General features: G+C 45.3%; 2 protein-coding genes across 3 annotated transcripts; both read right to left on the reverse strand.

Moving 5' to 3' along the window:
• Positions 1-2976: 2976 nt before the first annotated feature.
• On the reverse strand, positions 2977-7803 carry eIF3m (eukaryotic translation initiation factor 3 subunit m). Its single transcript, XM_084591697.1, has 3 exons — positions 7235-7803; positions 5560-5895; positions 2977-4688 (listed from the first exon to the last, which is right to left on the reverse strand). The coding sequence occupies exons 1-3, from the start codon at positions 7673-7675 to the stop codon at positions 4308-4310; spliced, it is 1158 nt and encodes a 385-aa protein (XP_084447823.1). The 5' UTR covers positions 7676-7803; the 3' UTR covers positions 2977-4307.
• Positions 7804-11261: 3458 nt separating this feature from the next.
• Positions 11262-20750, reverse strand: LOC146208009 (uncharacterized). 2 transcript variants are annotated; one of them, XM_084591699.1, is made up of 6 exons: positions 20605-20750; positions 20339-20532; positions 18944-19049; positions 17986-18184; positions 14582-14740; positions 11262-11612 (listed from the first exon to the last, which is right to left on the reverse strand). In XM_084591699.1, the coding sequence occupies exons 2-6, from the start codon at positions 20513-20515 to the stop codon at positions 11402-11404; spliced, it is 852 nt and encodes a 283-aa protein (XP_084447825.1). In that variant the 5' UTR covers positions 20516-20532; positions 20605-20750; the 3' UTR covers positions 11262-11401. The 2 variants fall into 2 exon arrangements, with proteins under 2 accessions (XP_084447825.1, XP_084447826.1); XM_084591700.1 differs by having other exon boundaries at positions 20595-20723.
• Positions 20751-21821: the final 1071 nt, after the last annotated feature.

Here is a 21821-nt window from a genome sequence, read left to right on the forward strand (position 1 = left end):
CTGTCTTGGCTTGAGCTGCTGATTTAATTTTTCGCTGTCGGAGTCAAGAGTCAAGAAAACTCATTCCCAAAGTATATGTTTTCATTACACCATCTTTTTTCAGCAGACTGTTAATGCTCACTGTTTTGACTATGAGGCAGTGTATTCTGTCATATGACTGCTGTTACTTGGCCACGGTGGTTAAAGAAAAACCTCAAAGGTCTTTTTTCTTCTGGGTAAAAATAATTCAGTGGCCCTTTCCGACAATCGATACTCGTCTGTCGGCAAAAAAAAGAATATTGCTGAAAGGAAAATATTAATGGCAATTGCGCAAATGATAATGTGGAAACTCTGCACCAGCTGACATGTAATAAATAATAAATTTTTACGCACAGAAACATGCTGCTGCAGTGAAGTCAAACTGTGGTGAAATTAATCTGTTCATCTGCCAATGCCTTTTAACGATTATGAATTACGCACCTGGCAGTGATGCTGCTGCAGCCCCTTCATTTTTATGAGCTTGGACAGCTTGCTTAGTTATGTTGGCCTTTGCCGAGCTCCTGCCTGTCATTGGTTGAACATGCGACCAACACAAAGCCTTCTGCACAAGAAAGAGCTGTGTTGAGACTGGGTGGCCACGTCAGCACTCTGAAATTTTATTGTATTGTGGAGTGCAGTGCTTCAGCAGCTTGCTTTCTAAAGATGTGTTTAAAAATGGAAACATTTTTCATTTTGGCCCACCACTAGGGTTCGAAACCTACAGGGCTTCTCAGTCACCTTTGGGAGTGAATGGTGCCCTCGTAGATGGGTGTGAAAAATTGTCTTGGTATATCACTGCAGCTTTTTTTGCGAGAACTGCCAGCATCAGTGATACTTTTATTTTATTTTTAATTTTCTTGCTTATAAGGGCTTCATCATCAGCAAAAGAGCCTGTCTGTCATTATAGAACATACTAGTCTATCTAATGCAGGCCATTATGACCGCAGCGTCCCTTTAAGGGGCAGTGCTGATCCTCCCTCAACGCAGTTGCGGTATTGTGCCGCAGTGCTACTTGATTCAGAATGTTCACCACATTGCAGTCATCTGTTTGATCAGTGATAACTGGCTGAAGAGGGGCCAGAGCCACTATTTTGAAAACAGTAGTAACAAAGTAGTCACATTCTACTTGCCTGCTTTTCACACTAGAAGGTCAAGCAAGCATAATTCAAGCTGGCCATAAGTTCAAATGCAATCTCGCTGTTTTCTGCTACAGCCTGTCAAATGCAGGCCAATAAAACAATCCACACATACTCCGTGCCCAAAAATTTTCATGCTTCAGAAGTGTTCATTAGGGACAATTTATGGAGCTTCAGATATAGTTTTATGGTCAAGGTCACTACACGAAAGTCACGTAGAGCTCGCTCCTTGAGACTGCACTACTATGAGGTAACTTGCTTCTTTTCTACTTCAACAACTGCATTCAGCCTGCCAGTGGCCGTGTTTCGATGGAGGCGAAACGAAGAGGCTGTGTGCTGTGCGATGTCGGTAGATCCCTTGGTGGTCGAAATTACTCCGCAGCCCTCCACTAGGGTTCTCTCTTTCCACCTTGCTCCCTTTTCTTGTGACTTGGTTCAGGTGTCCACAGAACAAGTATGACAGATGCTGCGCCTTTCCTTTCCTGTGAACCAAAATATTATTATCAAAGCCAATATTTTTTAAATTCAAGTGCCCATTAAGTGGCTATACCCTATTTTGTGAGTGTGTATTATCATGGGAAACTCAGTTGATGGCAAAAGCACATATAAAACGAAGAAAGGCTAGTGGCCAGAGAGTGACGTGAAACATTCTTGTTTTGATACTCTATGCACATCATTGTCTAAAATGTAAACTCTGCATTTTCTGAGAGAGTGCCGAACCTAGTTGCGACTCCTCTGTTTCAGGTAAAGTTTGCATCTTGCATGTCATAAATAAGATATTTTACGCCGTATAGCAAATGCAGTAAATGATACTTCACAAAATATTGAGCTTGGTTGCAAGTCATGAGCCGTTTTGGCTCCGACATATTTACCCAGCTGTGTGTTTTCTTTGCATAGTATATTATTTATTTACAATGCTCTTAAAGACCCACTTAATTTATTGCCACAATCCTCCAGGTGTTTACATTCTTCAAAACTGGAACAATGTATGATCACTGAAAACGCAAGTTGTCTTTCTTAAGCTTGAATACACTATCTAGGCCAGAAAAGAGTTCTGTTGTAGCAAAAGATACACTAGGCTAGTCAGCGGCGCATTTCAGGGAAAAGTCCCTAGCCACTACTGCCCGTGCGCCATAAATAACCATGGCAACTTGTTCCTCCGAGCCACAAAAGGGAAGAAGAGGGAGGAGGAGAAGAAGAAGCCAGTCAAATAAAGCAAGATTTTGGACTTTGAAAACATTTTTTGTCAACATTGAGCTATATGTGGGCACTACACTTGGATGGCCCCCTCCGAGTCCATGCCTCTCAGCGACCTTATCAGCCAAATTAGTGATCCGAACCTGTGTCAACAAATCTAACCTGGCTAGTATAGCCTCCCACCGCTGGAGATTGGACTGGTAGTAGGTCCGCCGGTAGAAGCGCTTTTTCGCAGCTCCATAATGTTGTATCCAGCTGCCTCGCCGCATGTCAATACAAGTTGGATTTTATTGTGTTGGATACATGTGTGCTAGTTTCAGCGGGCTAAAGAAGGCTCACACCTGGAACCAATGCCAAGTTACCTCCTACATTTTGTCAAGCTTCTTGTCTGGTGGAAGACATATTCACCTCTGGTGCCAATTAGATTTTTTACCCATTTTTGATATTTATTGTTCCATTGGGATTTTTTGTTCTTGGCAAACGACTCTGATGCTGGATTACTGCGACATGAAACCCTTAACGCTCTCTGAGAACATTTTTCTACAATGTTTCTAACAAAACTGTTAAAAAGTCAACCACTTTGGAAAGCAACTTTTTGTTGAGCAGAAAAAAAAAACGCTTAAAATGCAATATTCAGTCCCTTTAATGTAGTGACTTTGCAAGCAAGGATGCTCCAACATTGTGAAAGAGGCTGAAAAGGTCTTAAACATTCTCGACCAGCTTTATTCTATATTCTCGACAGCATGCAAAACAATTCAGCCTCTCAGAACTGCAAAAACCATTCACAGTTGCGCAGCTTTCACCTCGGAAATCAGTGACTACAGCAATGTTTTTCACCAATTACAATGCTGCGAGTGGTTTTTCGCAGCCTTTGTTTTTGGGCAGAAATTTGTCAAATTAACCTTCAAATAATTTGTATGTTTTCCCCGGTGCCACCGTAATCCATATTAACAGTTTCACTGTAGAAGCATTAGAGGCACATTGTTAGCAGAAGAAGAGAAACATTGTGAACATGGGTAAGGAATAGTAGTTACAACCTAAACACCACAAAGTTCGCTGCCCGGAGATGGACTCACAGCGTGCAGTGTGACTATTATTAGAAATCAAGACTGTTTTCCAAGATATCAGTAGCACTAACCTTAATGAACTGTATGTAAACAAAGATGTGAAAATGTATTTAGTGCCCTTGCAGTGGTCATTGAATGGTTTTGCCTTTTTGGCTGCTAAAATTAATTCATGCCACTGAAGCACTGCAGCAGTTTGGGGGTGTAACTTTAGTATTCAATGGTTGCAAAATTTGCACACCCGACTTTTCGAACATGGTTGATTATACGGAATGTTTCGGGTGCTTGACACCTCAAAGAATCGAATTGTAAGTACGCTTGAAAACTGTGGTGCTTTGCAACTGATTACACCGTTTTTGGACCTCCTTTGCGCTTGCTGTTTATACATCAAGAGGGTTGAAAACTTGATGAAATCATACAAAATCAAGCTAGAAGGGGAGCTTAATAGGCGAGGCTGATACTATCTGGGCGTTTGTGCATCACACTAACGCATTTGTGAACTTGTAGCGTCCTCACGCATTGTCCACTGACACGACTTGAATAGTGGTCAAAGTTCATAAAAACTCATCTGTGCTAGGTTCATTTGTCCCGAATAAGCAAAGATGTAGCAGTTAAGTGTATGGAAGACGTATGGCTACAAAAAGGCAGCGAGCAGGAGGAAGAGATTACTTTTCTTATGCTGACATTTCAAAGAATGTGAGAATTTCAATCTCTCTTCAGTACGAGAACATTAACACAATGGTATCCTTCCACAACTAATGAGACACACGTAGCAGCAGTAGTACAACGGTTACCGCTCAGCACTCTGTAGACAAGGCGTAAGGAAACAGAAGAGTTTTATATTTCCTAGAAGGTGGCAGGGATGATGGGGAAAGGTGTCGCAGTCTCTTTCTCAGGCTGTGGGTGGCGCCGTGAGCGGCTCGAAGTGGGCGCGCGTCACGCGGTCCATGTTGGCCTCGACCAGATGCAATCGTTCGTGCCACTGGACCAGGCTCTCCTTAAGCAGCACCCACTGGTGGCGCCCGAAGGTGCGGTGCATGGTGCCATTCACGATGACCTTGCGACCAGTCTGGTCAATCTTGGCCGTGAGCATGCGCGTCCGCAGCGCCTCCACCACAAAGCCTTCGACGTCCTGCAGCTGAAGCTCCTGCTGGAGAAGGTCAAAGGGCAGCTCGCGCCGTGTCTCTGCCAGCTGCAGCAGTGTCAGCAGCCGCATCTTGTGCAGGTTCTGCTCGTGTGAAAGGCCCAGCGATGACACAAAGTCCTTGTTGGCCTAGAACAAGAAGGGGACAGGCAGGATAAGAGGTTACACATAGCGAGAGTCAAGGGGTGCACCACGTGGCACAGCATGCGAAAGTCAAGTTAGGCAAACAAAACAAGACACAGCTATCTTCATCATAATCATCATCTGCTGGACTATCAGTACTGCAGGGCGAAGGCCTCTTCCAAATTCCACCAAATCCATGTGACCCCTATGAACTGCTTAATTTCACTTGCCCACCTTAACAGCTGGTGAAACCAATAGTAAGAAGCTGTGTCTCGTGTGGATAGGACAGCATATGGCCTTACTAAGGAAGGGAGAAGACATGGCTTGCGGTGTTTTATGCTTTTAGCACTAATAGTCCGTGTGTCATGGGTGACCTCGGTGCAATAAAGAACTGACGGAGAACACGGAGGCAAACCCAAACGAACTTTTGCAAGACTTTCAATTGACTACTCCCTGGTGTCTACTTGCTGCACTGCCACTGACTGGTCCAGTGCATGTGTCAACAGCAGTATCACTAGTACCAACAAAATAAGTATATTGTGGTAAGAAACTAGGACCACACAAGTGATAGTTAGTCAAAGCATGCCGCTTAATGCACGAGCCAAATGTGTGCTGTGCTTCAAGAAAGTGTGCTAAGGTGGGCTAAACATTAGGGCCAATGTGTTTAATCTGTGCTACCTGGGCACTTTGAGCAGCATATGGCTGTGCATGAACACTCTGTCATGTGTGATTATTGTCTTCAGCAGAGAGCACAGCACCCAAGAAGTCTGTTTCCTTTGCCTATTAAAGTTAGGCACTGTTTACTCCCATTCACTGAGCAACTTTACTAACGCATGCTACCATTCACAGCAAAAGCCTAGCTGGAATGACACATCACCTGGTAGAAGGCAAGGTAAGCGGACAGCTTGTCAGCCACGAAGATGGTGAGCAGGTCGTGGACAAGCTCTCCCTCGAGGAAGCGAACGGGCTTGAGAGGCAGCAGGTGGTCCAGCAGGAAAGTGTTTGGGTCAGCAAGGCATGAGACGATGCAGCGGTGGGCATCGTCGCGCGCCTGCGAGGCGTTGTCCTCGGTGTAGGTGGAGAGCAGCTCGACCATGACGCGCGAGGCTAGCTCACCACCCTGGCGAGCTTCCAGCAGGGCCTCATGCAGCGCCCGCAGAAGTCGCTGTATCCGTGGCACTGGCACCCGCAGCGCCGACAGCCATGACTTCAGCTGCACCAGAAAAAGACAAATGGGGTCAGGACTTGATATGCAGCATGTGCTGACCCTCTCAAGACAGAACAAAACAAGTTCCTAAGCTAACTTTTCTTCTTTGCATAGCTTGCATGTGATGTCCAATCAGCAAGCTTGCCTCTGTGGCAGGCTGCAGCCATGTTTATGGACTGCTCGACTCACATGAGCTCGGAGATGTGAACCGTGCTGCAACTGAACCTCCTTAGCTTTTTATGAGGCAATAACTCCTCATACGAGTACGCAACCTTTTTACAAAGCCCAGAAATATCAGTGTACATTGCATGTGAGGAAAAGGTTTGGTAGTGCAAGAACATTGACCCCTTGACCCCTCATAATGCACATTTAAATGTGGTAGAGTCAGTGTTAGCCTGTTCTAGCATATTGTACAGCAGCACTGCCAGCTACACAGTGGCCCTTGAATCGAAGGATAAAAATCGCCAGACCTTAACATTCACTTTGCTAGTGCATGCATGAAGAGCTTCTCGCTCTCGTGCTGGTTTGCTAAACTGCAGCATGGACCTCAGTGTTCCCTGGTGCAAAGTTACTTCAGTACTGAAAAGCCACATACATTGTTTTTATGGGATAACCCAAGAACTTGCGCAGCCAACTGCATATTTTCCTGCGATACACGCACAGCATGACACTTGGTTCAGATCATGGCATAGCTCTGTGCCAAAAATCGCAGTCACTGCGCCTTGTCTTTCTCAACGACCAATTTATTACTCTGGGCAAACACTGCAAATGTGCTACACAAACTGCAGGAAACAAAGTTCGCGCAAAAATCAAATCTCACGCAGAATATTTCTCTGCACGGTTGGAAGCGATGGAATTCCAGTCTACTCATGCCGAGAAACGAGCATATTGCACTAGCGCCATGAGTGTACTTCTCCAAGGCAAGATTACAGCATGTCAAATGTGTCTGATGCACGGCGCAACCGTAATGTTCAGGCATGACAAGGCCTGCAGCTGTCATGCAGATGTCATGCAGGACATGCAGCTGTCACTATGTTGCAACTCATTTCACAGAAAAGATGCAGTAATCAGCGACTCAAATACACATTATGGAGGCTCCCCGCAAACAAAGAAAATAACAAAGAGCCCACGGCGGGCTCGCCGGACTTTCGAAGACGTTATTTCGCTTTGCCAGTTCGATTATGCCGACCGATCTGCATTCTTTTTAACAACTCACGATCGACACTTTGCAGTAATAAAGACATGCTCGAAAATCGCCTTTCCAATGTTCGACGGACTGCGGGCACGAGTCTCCAGCAAGATAAATGTCAAAGGCTGTCAGTCTGACAGCCCCGGCAGCACTAACCTTTGGGAGGTCGTTGAAGACCGACATTATCAGGTCGGTCTTGGCGGCTGCCTTGACCAGGTTGTAGTAGACGTCGTAGCGGAGTGGGCTGTCGGTGCTAAGCGCCTCGAACAGATTTTGGAGCACTCGGACGGCCATGAGGCCCAGACGGTTGGAGGGTGCCTGCGCCAGCTTGGCACAGAAGGCGTTGACCAGGGCCTCACCTTCGGCTGGCCCTACGTCCACCAGCAGGGACACGATGCTGTTGAGCACCGCCTCAATGTCCGAGTCGGTTGCTTCACGGAAGCACACATCGCACACGTTGATGATCTCAGCCAAGTTAAGCGCCAGGATCTCGGGGAACTGCTCGTCCGAGATCTCGGCCCCGAGGCCCTTGAAATATGTGCGCAAGTCGAGACACTGCTCATCCAAGCCTACATCGATGAACGTCGGTGTACTCATGATTCTTGCGGCGGATCGCGGTCCAGCTCTGAACGAAAACGCGGCGGATAAAAGAAACGAGCCGGCAGACACACCACAATATGGATGCGACGACAACACACGCGGACGGGAAAGAGACAGTGTCGAAAGACCATCACTCCGAGACCACTAAGTTTAGCCGTTTAGCGGAAAAACTAGTAATATCAAAAAAAAAAATCTTATTATTGTTAAAAAAAATTGTTGCATTAAGCAAGGGCAAAATTCCAAAATTATAATAATATATGCATTTATTTTATAAATATTACGTGCAATTGTTTATTAGCGAATAATTTGAGAGGGCGCTCAGGAGTTGCGGGAAATTTGATTATGTATGAGTCAACGACTACCCGTGGGACTAGTGCATGGACAACGTTGAGCATGCAACAGCAACCTTTAAGCAAGTTTTTTTTCTGCCACGTAAAGGAAAGATGGAGCTCGCATCTTTTCCTGGGCTGTGGGATAGATTCGAAAAAAAAAAAAGAGTATTTAGAAGTAAGGGAGTCTGTTACTTAACTGCAAGCAGAGAGACGATTGCGTTTGGTGCGCTAATTTCCCCGTAAATTGGAGAGACATCCCACTTCATTTACAATAAAACGTTTAAAACGAGAGCAAGAGTTCTTCAGTAAAAGCCTGAATCAAAACAGTTTGCTGCGTAGTGACGATATGCAGAAGCGCGGATTTGCGTGAATGTTGCCGAACTCTATATATGCTTGCTTCCGTGACCAGCATTTATCGGGGTTTTATGTTTAGCTGCGTACCGGGCTGGGCTGCGGTCCCATGTTTTACTTGCTTCCGTGACCAGCGTTTATCGGGGTTTTATGTATTTATTTACAAATATTGCAGCTTCGATTAGGCTATTGCAGGAATGGGCAGGGATAGAAAATTTATCAGGAAAATACATATATATACATATCAAACAAAAGAATGCAATCACCGTAAATATGAATTTTAAGGATACGCGATGTGGCAGGTCGTGTCAGAAAAGAAGTGGGCCTAAAATAGAACTTCGTGGAACCCCTGATGACACACTAACCGGAAAGGAAATTGATTAATTAAAGTGTACATACAGACTGAGAATGCCTAGTCAGAAAGCTGGATATCCAACTAACCAGGGAAGGGTTAATTAAAATAGAGTCAAGTTTGTGGAGAAGTTTTGGGTGCAAGACGATGTCAAAAGCTTTGAACAAATCAATAAAAATGCCATCAACCTGCCCACCTAGATCTAGCAAATGACAAACATCATGCGTAAATTCTATTAGTTGGGTAGTGGTGCTTAATCGACGAAAGCCATGCTGCGTGTTGCGGCTTTCAAGAAATTCCATAAAGTGTTTAAAAATAATATGTTAGAGTAACTTGCATGAATAGGCAGTTAAGGAAATAGGTCTGTAGTTCTGCAGTAATTGAGTGCTACCGTATTTGTATAATGGGATTACCTTTGCAAGCCTCCAGGAGTGGTTAACAGTTCTGGTGGATAATGATTTACAAAACATTATTGTGAGGTATCTCCGGAGATTACATCAGGATCGTTTTTAGCAAATAATTCTGTCTAACGATTGACTGACGTCGTTTGAGATTTGAGAAGATGTCTCATAAAGCAGCATGCTTGTTCTCAGCTGTAGTCATTTTTAGATCGAAGTTGTGTTTCGATGAGTCAATTAATGACAGAGGCACACGCATGCACATGTTCTTTAGAGAGATTTAGCTTGCTGGAGACGTATTAGCGTAGACGTATACCGGTTTGCTGGACCCCTTCTGCACATGCGCACTGACTTAACAAGGGTGGATACAATTTCGGACACTGCGTCTGCATGGGAGGGGTCCAGTTAGCCGGTATAAGTTTACACTAATACATCTCAAGCTAAATCTTTCTGTTATAGAGGTATGTGTGTATGTGGCCTCAGTTTTCGCCACACTCCGCCAGCACTCCACAATATGATCAGAAAAGAGTGTTTCTAATACGGGGAAAATGCCGAACATATGTGCATAAATTGGTAGTAAGGAAATGAAAGGTACAGCAGTCTAATCTTTCATACCGTGAGGAAAGTGGACGGATCCAGAGTTATTCTACCATGTGGCGATCTTTACCGTGCATCGGCAATGTACAGTACGCGGGCGCTTTTTGTGTTTTGCCTCCATTGAAATGCAACCATGAACACCTGAAACCTATAAGAAAGTCTCAAAAACCAGACAGCATACCATACTGCTACCAGTACACTATAGAAAAATCTAGTTAAAATAATGCAAAGTTGAGCTCCGCAACATTTTTAGCACCAAAGCAAACCAGCTGAAGGCCACCGTTAGGCTTCAGTACTAGTTGCATTCACAGCGCAACACCGATGTAGCGTTAAAAATATGTAGTACAAAAGGCCAAGGGCTACTGCCATCAAGCTCCCCAGATTCACCCCATCATGTGGTTTCACAGCGCTAGCACAGCTGGCGGGTTCGACCCAAGGTCATGCAGCTGACCTGTGTGCGTGTCTGAAAAGGCGCTCTTAGGAACACCACCGCTTGCAGAGGCGAGGCATGCTGTTCAATACACAAAACGTTCCATTGAAATCGAGTTCGGCAAGTGTCAGCAATAATGCTATGCTTTTGCATGACATTTTCTGCCCGCTTTATATAAATTACATTCTTTTTGCATGCTTTAAGTTTGGGCCATATGAATACTACCAGACATTACGTAAACATAAGAGTCCCGAGATTATATTGGAAATGAAAATATACTTTACGGCAAGAACGAGAACCGCAAGATTGAAGACAAGAGGGCATGTAATTTAATTTGGCACTAAAAATTGCATAAAACAAATTTCCTATGGTGAGGTGTTTCAGTCACCCATGCATCCTACAAAATAAACATGTACATCTCATAAGCTGCTAAACGTTATTTTTTTCAGAACTCTTGGTCACACAGAGCTTATGTGCTCTCCAGTGCACCTTTTGACGAAAAGTAAACACTTTGAGATTTTGTGACTAATGAGGTTGCAGTTTTGCCTCTATCACATCGCTCCAATGTCTCAACTGTGGTCAACTAAAATGATTGCAAGTCAGGCTATAATTATATAAACTCAAATGGACACTATGCTACGTCTGGTAGCTAGGACTACAATTTGTGCTTTTGACTTTCAGTGGTGGAATCCAAAAGAACATGGGTACCTACCGACAGAAACATGCTTGGTGAAAGTGTGGTTAACCTTAATAAATCCTGTTTCATGCAGCCCAAAACGCAACAGAATATAGCCCAGAAGAACAAATGGAATGCAATGAGGACCAGCTTCAGAATTTGCTTTTGGCATCTGTACCATGTGCACCCATATGAGAGAATGTCAGCCGGCAATGCAGTACTTCGAACCTCATGCGATAAAAGGCAGAGATATCAGTACTAATTTTTCCAAATTACAAGTTGGAAGAAGGCCCACTTACCTTAATATGTGAAGCCCAACTGGAAACCACACTAGTTGACAATAGGCCGAGAAATCAATACTAATTTCCCCCAAATTACAAGTTTGAAGAAGGTGCAGTTAACTGAATACATGAAACACAATTGGGAATCACACATGGACCATGCTAATGGTATTAAAACATTTTTTTATTTCAACAGTCCACACAGAGAACAAAAGATTAGACAAGTTAAGATGCTTCACATTAACTTGAACGGGGCAGTAAAACAGGTTGACTAAAATAAAAGCTAGGGCCTGGATGCGAGGTTCGTTATTTCAAGACTGAAGGTACGGGCACATCAGACTTGAAGTACTCCAGATTGGCGTAGCTGACCACGCTGATGAGCACCACGACTGCCGCAATGGCCACCTTAACCAGAAGAGGGGACCAACTCTTGCGCACTGCTTGCCGCTGCTGCTGCCCGCTCGGTGTTCGCACGTGGTTGCCACTGCGGCCAAGTTCCTCTTTGCTTGTAACTCCCCTGCACATAGCAAGTGTTGACCAGAAACCAGGTGCTCACAAAACTGACCTCTAGAACGCTGTTTAATTATTGCTCAGTGAAAAAAAATATATATATTTGTGCTTGTCAGCAGGAAGAGATGCATTTTTAGTGGAGCTGGCCGAGTAAAAAAAAAAAAAAAAAGTGCGACAACAATATCAGATATAACAATATATCGCTTCTAGTGGTTAAATTCCATTGACCCCATAAAAAAATAAACCACGCATAACTATATCGCCAGCATATCGGATACAGCGCAAGTTTCTAGATACCTGGAAGGTCATTATCACAAAAATCTGAATTTGATAAAAATAAATACTAAAATAGAATGATATGAAAACCAAGCATAAGTGCAAAATGGACCAGTGTAGAGAAATCCACAAGTAAGCATCACATGCGGTTAAGAAATGAGTGCTATCATCATCGCCACTGCTGCCTGTCCCGCGGCCGTGTCACCATCACCAAATTGTGAGTCTGAGGAAGAAGGCGCTGACCAAGACAACGGTATGGTGCACTAGAAAGAAGCAGTGGGCGTACTTGCCACAGATGCTAGGCTCATTTTGTTCGCCCTTATATCACTGTACAGAGTTGTAGACTCTGCGAACAAGCAGGCTCTCTTCAGAGCGCCATTGCCTCTGATTCCACCACACGGATTGAAGCAAAGTCGCCGACTATGCGAAGCCCCGTTTTTGGGTCGCTTTGAGCCTGCACCACTTTGCTTCGATGTGAAACCGCCTCTGATGCAATAGCACTTAAAATAAAAAAAGAGAGGAAAAAAACATGCTTGTTTGCAATAAGAGTGGAGGACCCTGTACACAAGCATAAAACTATTGTAACTGCCTGATGGGTAACAAATGCTAAGGTTACAGTCACATGTGAAAGAACTCAAGTGAAACAAGGAAATATTAAAGCCATATAAGCAATTTCATTTTGGTTTAAGCAAATGGACAAACTGCACTAGTATGACTGCTTTTTTTTTTTCATTGTGAAAGCAATACTTCGACAGCCAAAGCGAAATATCGGGTGGACCATGCTACCCCTATGCCACGGGCAGAAGCTGCCAATTTGGGTCGCTCCTTTCATATGAAAGGGCGACTTCAGAATTAGCCTGCCAGTTTGCATTCTCGTTACCCCTACGACACGCAGGCATGTTCATATGAATTGACTGAAGCGTGACTTTATATCTGGGCTGGTAGATTACACTCTCGCGTCATATCCTTAAAGGATGAGCTTAAGTATCCCCAATAATCTAGCACTTTACACTGATAGGGCGTGATAGGGGAACAACGTAGCAGGCAAAAGAAACCTCCACTGTTGCTTCCGCAATTCAACTAGGGTTAACCAGAGCTAAACCACAACTAAATTCTATTTTAGCTCGGCTAGGAAGTATGTGCACACTGTTTTCTGACGAATTCACTGGTGGACTACCGGGCATAATCTTGATACAAAACTATTTTAAGTTAAGGCAATATATGTGTGGTTACTGACACTCTATTTCAACATTTTTTTCCAGATAATTTCTTTTATGACTGTCTAATAATTCGGAAAATTTTAAGGCACCCCTCTTTATGAGAAAAATCTGTCGGCAACGACTTGTTTGAAAAATTGAAGAGCACTGCAGAATCTGCACTGGCGTAACGCGAAAGCACGGATACTGCTGTTCGCTGCTTCTAGTTGCTTAATTCACTTCGTGTTTATCCATTTTAAAAATGTCTTTGGTACTTTCAAATTGCACGCCAATCCCTTCCTCTGCTCTATTTCAGCTCTACTCCCAGTTTCGTGACGTCAAATCCTTGACATCACCTTAATTGACTGATTAATTAACTATTTTAGTATTTAACATGTTCAAATGTGGTGCCAAGCAATTGGCTAATGAGACCATTTTTGCCTTAACTTTTACATTTTTTGCCTCTAATTAATTACCTAATTAACTTATTGGCCTAATTATATTTGGACACAACATTACATTGCCCTCTATCAAGTGACACCACTTATTCACCTCTACCACTTCTCAATTACTCACAGCTGCTGCGGACAAATCTGTGAACATAGCGAAGTAACGTTCTCGCGGTTAGGATGAGAAGGAAATCGCCAGAGTTGCTTCGTCCTTTTACGCTAGGTACCACGGTGGGAAATATCACAATGCATGGCTTTGAACTGAAATCAACAGAAGCGCCAGGGAAATGAACTTCCACTAAGTTACCTGTGGCACCACCTCTTGGATGTGACTTTGAACTGAAATCAACAGAAGCGCCAGGGAAATGAACTTCCACTAAGTTACCTGTGGCACCACCTCCCCCACCCTCTTACAAAGAACTGTAATGATGGCAATAGCTTTCGAGATGAAACAGGTGATTCATCGTGATTTCCGGCGGGGTTTTAGGGTTGGAAGCCTCACAAAGAAAAACATATATTGGCATTCACACCTCACGATTTTAACCATCAAGGCTGGGCATGTCCTGCAGTTCATCCAGTCGCTAATCAGTTTTGTGCAAGCAAAACGAGTGCCGTGCCGCCCAAGCGAGTGCGAATTTGTAACTTTTTTAAGCACGCCTAAGTTATTTCATGGCTGTTTATGTATTCTGTAATAAAGTGCTGAGTGCTCTTTACAATGATATGCTTAGTTTGATCCGATTCACTCATCGTCGGTAAGTAGGCAAGCCTACATTCATTGGAAAACTCGTGGGTGTGTGCTTTTTTCACTCTAGTCCATAACCCTTTTTGATCCTATGCTTATGCTGAAAAATCTATGAGCATTGATCGGTAGTACCTTCAGGAAGCATAGACTGCACTAGAGGGTAGCCTTTTCCTCCTCCAGATTCTTTTGCTTTACAGCCTTCTGCCAGTAGCTCGTGTTTACACATGGCCAACACTGACACATCCTCAATTTAAACACGTTGGCAAGAGGCACTGTATGGGCTCACATTCTGGACCGCAGTGTCAATGCTCACATTCTAGACCGCAGTGCTGTTTGCAAAGGAGCGCCAGTGCTTGTGAATGCAGCACTTCTCCGGCTTGTCAGCGGGCTCTCAACGGTGTCCGCCGTCGTGCCAAACATTCCATCGCGGTTGGCAGCGAAGCCTGGCTGGACACCAAAACCTCCAGATGGGCTGAAACAATGCAGACAAACAGCAGCCTTACTATGCAAGCAGATAAAAGCCAACAACACGTACAACTTATGTCAGGCTGGACTGCGACACATTACAGTGCCCAACATGGCTGAGCTCTGAGTGCTGAATGGCTGAAAGGAAGACATGACAATTTTTGGTATGGTCGAATATTTAGGGGAATCCCCCAAGGTGGAGTAGATTTGTAGTAAGGGAGTAATTACTCCCTGGAATCCACCCAAGTGCAGCCATACGGCTACAAAGAAAAGCCACATAGCTTTCTCAGACTTCATAGTTAAATAAAAATGCGTCCTGGTTCAGCAGTCGAACCCGGGACCACTGCCTTTCTGGAGCAGTCGCTCTACCAACTGAACTGGTGGATGTCAATGAATGACTACTCCCTTATTACTAACCTACTCCATCTTTGGGGGATTCCCCTAAATATCTGATGAACACCGTTTCCCTGTTTGTTATTAATCAATTCGCTCTCACCCTACCATTTGACCTACTGACCATTCTGGTTAGCTAAGTTGATAGAGCGACTGCCCCGCAAAGGTGGCGGTCCGGTGTTCGATCCCCCAACCAGGACAAATTTTTCTTTAACCAAGAAGTTTCTGAGAAAGCTGCATAGCTTTCCTTTGCAGCCCTATAGCTGCACTTTGGTGGATGTCAATGAGTAAATACTCGCTTATTACAACTTCTGGTAGCAACAACAGAGTGGTAAGAGAATTGATGTGTTATGAAGATTGTCTCACATTTGTAAAACCAGCATTTGTAAAAGCTGTGGAATGTACCATAACCACAGAGGAAGCCCATTTAGGAGCAGAGAGCCCTGTCCACTCCTCTCTGAACCAGTGGTGACTGACTGGACAAAGAGGGAATTAAATGTTTTCGGAGAATTCATCTGTGCCTGAGCAAGGGTGATATGACGCGTCTCAGCGTAGGGGTCAGAGGCCAACCTCGCGTGTGTGATGTGTCCGCCTGTCACGGCAGTCTGGTACGCTGCGACAAACGGACGCCATGCACCCTACAAATAAACGTCAGCTAGTGCATACATAATCTTGCCTGGCATAGAAGTGCTCCAACCCGGCTCACAGGACAAGCCTGCTATTTGACCTCCCAAGGACCCCTGAGGGAGCACGCGCCCGTCTCCAGGATGGAGAGATTGCGACCGTGCATTTGCCAGACTATTGCACTGCCCAATGAACAATTTCGTGCTTACTTTGTTTCGACCCTCAAGTACTGTCTTTGTCAAGGTAGCCGAGCAGCCCAGCTGGCCAGTGGAGCAGGTGAAGGGCCGAGCGGCGCCGTGGTGGCAGCTGTCGGTGGCCGCTGCTCCCCGGCTTCAAGTGTAAGCTTGCTAAAATAAGGCTGCTTCCTTGCTATCTTCCTTGGGATGATAAAATGTGAGCGCGTAGCATGTGCGGTGCCCGATTTTGTTTTTCGAGCACTGTGCTCTTCATAGAGAGTGCTGTGTACAGCAAAACTCACTCAACACTCATTTTTGGCTGGTACCGTGAAGCTGCGCTCTTTGTTAGAATACCTTGCGCGCTGAATTCCAGTACATGGCTCCTGCAGACAAAACGATTTGGAAAAAAGTTGCTTTCCTCTCATTCGGAATGTCAGCACAGTGAGACGGTGCATGGATAACGAAACCTCCACCCGGCTTTTCCCGCTATTTCTAGTCTTCGATGACGATGCGTTAAGCTAGAGAGAAACAAAAATGCGGCAATATTTTCCATGGTTTCAAGAGCAGCTATTCCTGTCCATGTAATAAGGCGAATCTGCCAATGTCGCATTTGCCGTCGCTTGCTAACGCACAGAAGTGGGTAACGGTTTTCGCGATTGTAATGCCAAACTGAATGCCCGAAAACCTGAGCTAAGGTTACAACTACCTTAAAAATATTTGGCTCTAGCGAATGAGTTATGTAAGCGTTCCCTAGCATAGGATTCCCTAAGAACACCTTGCTATTGCAAAGGATGCCTATGAAGTTTTTCTTCTAATTGCATTGAAACTCCTCCAGATGTTTCACCCTGTCATGGCGTTCAGCATGGATGGGAGTTTCAGGTTTGCGAGCTTGATCTTAAGTTTCATTTCAAGGTTCCATTCCAGCATCTTATTTACCAAGTTACTGATGGCACCACTCTGCCAGCGGGCACTAAACTACCAATCAAGTAGAGAGGTATCGGCGAGTATAGCACAAAAAAAGAGTTCGCAGTTAAAATGCCAGGAGTCACACTTCTCTTCATTTCCGAAACATAGTGCTGTTAGTCTGGTCCCCCCCCCCCATGGTGCTCCCGCGGAAAAAGAAAAAAGCCAAAACAGCCACACTTGTTGAGAAAATGGTAGACGTACGTTTGAGGTGTGAGAATAACGGTTTCATGCAGTCCGCTCGTCAAACGAATGACCGGAGGTTAATGCACGAACGTAATTATCAAAGCCAAAAACATTATGCACTTTTTGTATGCTATCTGAGCAGAATAGAATGTATTTGTCCATTTGTTGCAACTGCGGGTGCACTGCATTTATACTAAACGCGATGGCATTCTAACAAAGAGCGCAGCTTTACAGCACCAGCCAGAAAGGAACGTTGAGCAAGTGATGCCTATACGAAGTGCCCTTCCTTAGTAGCACAACGCTGCGAGTGCGCCAAATCAGATGCCACATATGATACTCACTTTTTATTATCCCAAGAAGGAGAGCAAGGGAATAATTACGTTAGATTACACTCGCCGCCAAGCAGCGGCCAGCGACGGCAGCACCGCAGCTGGGCTCCGTGCCTGCTCCGCCGTCTGGCGGGGCTAATCGGTTACTTTTGGCAAAGACGGTACATTTGTGTACTGTTGTTTTTGATCTCCCAGCTTGCATTTGAGCCTCTTCTAAGAGAGCTTTGCATGCTTTTCACCGATTCGCTGAACACTGCGTCCATGTTCTGAATATTAATGTGAAACTCCTCTGCATCATCTCTTGGCTGCATAAAGTTTGCTTTGTTTCATTCCCATGACTGCTATGTGACAGCGTAGTTTGCATTGCATAGGTTTTCCACGACAGCTCGACTGGCCCGAATCCCGACAATACAGCAGCTGGAAAAATGAAGCAGCTGGAAGCCTAACATTATCGCTTTGCCGCAGTAGAAAAGACATGGGCAACAGCCTTCGAGACCACCACGGACCGACCAATGTGTCGAGGCAAGCAATGCATCCCGTGCCTCTTGAAACAGTCGACTGCACTCAAAGCTACCATGTACCTCAGGCCAAGCCGTGAGACTGGAGGATCCTGCAGCGGGGTTCCATCATCGTCATCGTCGTCATTCTCTGCCTCCTCCTCAGAAGCCGAGAACTCTGCTGCTGCTGCGCTTGGTGGCTCGCTCGGTGGTCGTGGTGGAAGCACCTGTGAGCTGTTCAGGAACTGCTGCAGCCGCTTCTCGTACACACCACGTGTCGTTTCTGCATACCCCCGCCCCCAAATCATGCAAAATGGTTGTAACATAGGAAAATAAATAAATAAAATGAAACGTTTATTACAACGCAAAATATTAAATCACCAACACGGCTTTCAACCCTGTCCCGTATATAATGATTGACTACGTTCTGTCATGACACAGTATCTGAGGTGGATGAAAAAAACAAACAATAGTTTTTTTACAATGCTACTTCCCCTTGGGCCAAGCTCACATCAGGTGTTCCTCAGGACAGTGTTAGAGCTGCTATAATTTTTAGTTTTTATTAATGATAGATCGGTGAGGTTCACTCTGGGGTGATCCAAGTAAGGGCAGAAGCTGCATTAAAACGAAAAGTGCGCCTCAATGGGAAACCATCGATATTGTTATTTCAGATATATAACAACAAGATGCTCATACAAATGCCACTTGGAGCCCTCGTTTAAGGGAGAAGAACAACAGATGCACACATGCACAGAGGGAAAAAACTACACACTTTCTCCCTTTTGTTCCTGCTGACAAGCAGCTGTGTTGTGTCAACAAGACTGCGTTAAGATTGTTCTGCACATAGTGACCCCTAGCAGCTGCAAATTTAGTCACATGCACGTTGTTCAATGCTTGCTGGAGTTGGAACCAGCTTACACTCTTTCACAGCACTAAGCAATTTAAAAGAATATGGTGGGTTGGTAACCAGCATGCATGTACAGGCTCTCATAGACTAGCAGGCAGGCTGCTATGTCCTGGACAACAGGCACAAAACACTCACCAACAATGGGCCCAACTGGTTCACCAAACTCCTTCAGCTTTGTGTAAAGCTGATCATTGGTGAGGGAGCGAACCCCTTGCGACACTTCTGCAGGAAGGCTGTTCTCCTGCAGGCAGAGGACACCAATCCTGCCATTCAATCTCCACTTACGCAACTATGCAATCTCTAGAACTAATGGATTTGCATGTGTCAAGAGCTGCTACCCTTAAGTTAGCGGCCCCATGCCGTGTGACTTATACACACTGCAGCTCTTCAACTACACAGCAAACAGGCCTTTCTTTCAGCATAACATCCACATCACGATGAATTGATGTACTTTGGTATTATTTCTCTACAGAAGTACCAACCGCAGTGAGAACTAAAGAGGCTACAATGCATGCTCAGTATTCACATGCGGTACTTCGGGCAGGCCACAGAGGGGCCTTACAAATTCCCATCAACACTTGACCATCACTGTGTTCGGCAGACTTCCAGCACACTCCCCCTGTTCCCACGGTCACAGAAATTCTGAAATTCAAACGCCTCGTTGAGGCACGCGCAGGCGACCAAAACCGTGAAAACGAAACTAATGCCCGAAAGAGCGCGCGAACAGCTGCGTGCAGTTTCTGCAGGACGTTGGCCTTTCTGGCGCGTTCATTTTCGTCAAACTACTGGTTCTGTTTTGCCGACAACTGCTCCGGCAGATGAAAGTCATCGCATGATTTTCTTGTGATTACGCGAACGAAAAACTTAAATAGCGACTTCATCTGCCCTTGCCGGTCATATAACAAAGAAAAAAATAAGAACACAATTAATTAGGATTTTCTTTTTTTTTTTTTTCACGTGGTGCGTTGGAAACAAAACTAGCGCTCAGTGAACTACGGCCGCTTCATTGTTTAATGCGCCACAGTCCTGTAGAGAAAAAATCCCCTTATCCGAAACTCGAATCATTAACATGATACATAAAGGCGCAAAATGGAAACGCTACATTCAGGATACAGAAAATTATACAAGCGAAATCGAGCTCTCACTGTAGTCCACATAGAAAGGTGCGTGGACTCCAATTACATATGTGCACGATCTGTGTCGATAGCATTCCTCTTTTCGAATAGCGAGTTACGATATAAACGAGGCGTAAATGCTGCAAATACTTGCCAGCCATGAAACGCATGCATTCGGATAACCTCAGCACCTGTGAACTAAAACCCGCTTTTATACTCCACGCCGAAGCGGACAGTGAACTGTGCGACCTGGCAAACTGCCACTTGCTTCGAACTTCACAGCAGAGACAGGCGTAGTACTACGTGACGCACACATAACCAGCCCGACAACCATTTTGAAAGCGGCGCCAATGGCTGTAAACTGCCGGCAAGACGCTGCAATCAGATTATGGGTGCATTAGTACTGCAGACATACCTGTGACTCCGCCTCTTCGTCACTCGAAAATTCCAGTAGGTCGTCACGAGTAGAGTCTGATCCCGGGAAGTGCTGGCGGTAGAGTCGCACCAGCTTTTCTTTCGGGGAGCTGGGTGGAACCGGTATGCCTTTCCCCCGCAGCTTTTCCACGAGGCTCGCCTTTGTCAGCGTGGCCATCTTTCTGCTGGTGTGGCCTACGTCGAGCGTGTAGTAGACAGCTCAAACACCGGCACAACAGCAGCACTAGTTAACGCACACTGGCAAACCTTGCTGGCCTTGCCACTTGCTTGCCTTGCTCACTTCGCGCGTAGATTTTTTTCTGGCGCCGCGGTAATGAACGTCAGGTCACATGCTGTGACGTCGTCCGCAGTTTCGAATGCCCTAATCCAATCCTTTGACCCGTGAACCATAGAAACAAACTGCCGAGAGCCTTGTGACCTTGTGATACATTTTCATTACCGCTTAATTAATGCCAGTTACCCTTAATTTAAATATATTGTAACTTTTCTTATTTAAACTATTTTTGATATCACCGATCACGTGGCTCTTGTTAAACTCGTAAGCCTCGTAAAAAACTCGAAAAAAAGCGTCCCGGCCAGCGCCTTCTCTGCTGTTTGTCATGCAGCGGTTTAACGATCGGCTAAGGGTTGCTGGTCCTGGTTTTGTCTTTCCCCTTTGCGTGTTTTGTTCTCTGTTGACGAACGCACGCGGTGACGTTGTCAAATTAAGGTAATGTCGACGCAGTCCCCGGCCAAAGGCGCTCCCCTTGGAAGCTTTTCAGAGCTACGGTGTCCGCACATCACACGACGGACCGAATAGCGAATCGCTCTCACGATTCGCTGTGACGTGGCCCTACGTCAGTGATTTCCGCTGCTTCGCTTCAGTCCGCGAGCAGCAATTCGCGACAAGGTCGAGAGTCCTTTTCACAATTCGGATCCTTCACGGACAAGACATTTTTTTATTTATTTATTTCTCTCGCGGAACGCTTTCCAGCTATGCTCCCGGTGCCCAAGCATAGACAACGTAACATACATTGCACTAAAACGCTGGAGGAAAGCGAGAAGCGGCTTCTGACGACTGACGGCAGTCGTTTCTATTTTGGAGTCGAACTAGCCTGTTTTTGCCTTCATTCGCAGTACATGGTTTTCACAGAATTTACAGTGACAGGCTCTTGCACTGCGCGATACCGAATGCGTAAGTTTTGTGACTGCACAGAGCAGTCGCTTGAATGTATTCATCGCTTTCCTCAAGCGTTTTGGCGCGCATCAGTTTTGGCATTTGGCACGTACCGGGAGCATAGGGGCAGCAGTCCGAATGGTCGTCTTCCAAGGGTTGAAAGCAGTATTTTCATGCAGCTCTCATAGAGTAAGCGCGATCGTTTGCACTGCAGAGAACTGCCTGCGTAGTATACCACATCGAGCGAAACAGTCACCACAATACTTTGGCAAAACGGCGCAGCAGCAGTAGCTGTAGGCCGCCGCAA

Source organism: Amblyomma maculatum, chromosome 1 (genome assembly GCF_055883805.1).
Source record: "Amblyomma maculatum isolate TAMU_Amacu chromosome 1, ASM5588380v1, whole genome shotgun sequence".
Taxonomy (NCBI): domain Eukaryota; kingdom Metazoa; phylum Arthropoda; class Arachnida; order Ixodida; family Ixodidae; genus Amblyomma; species Amblyomma maculatum.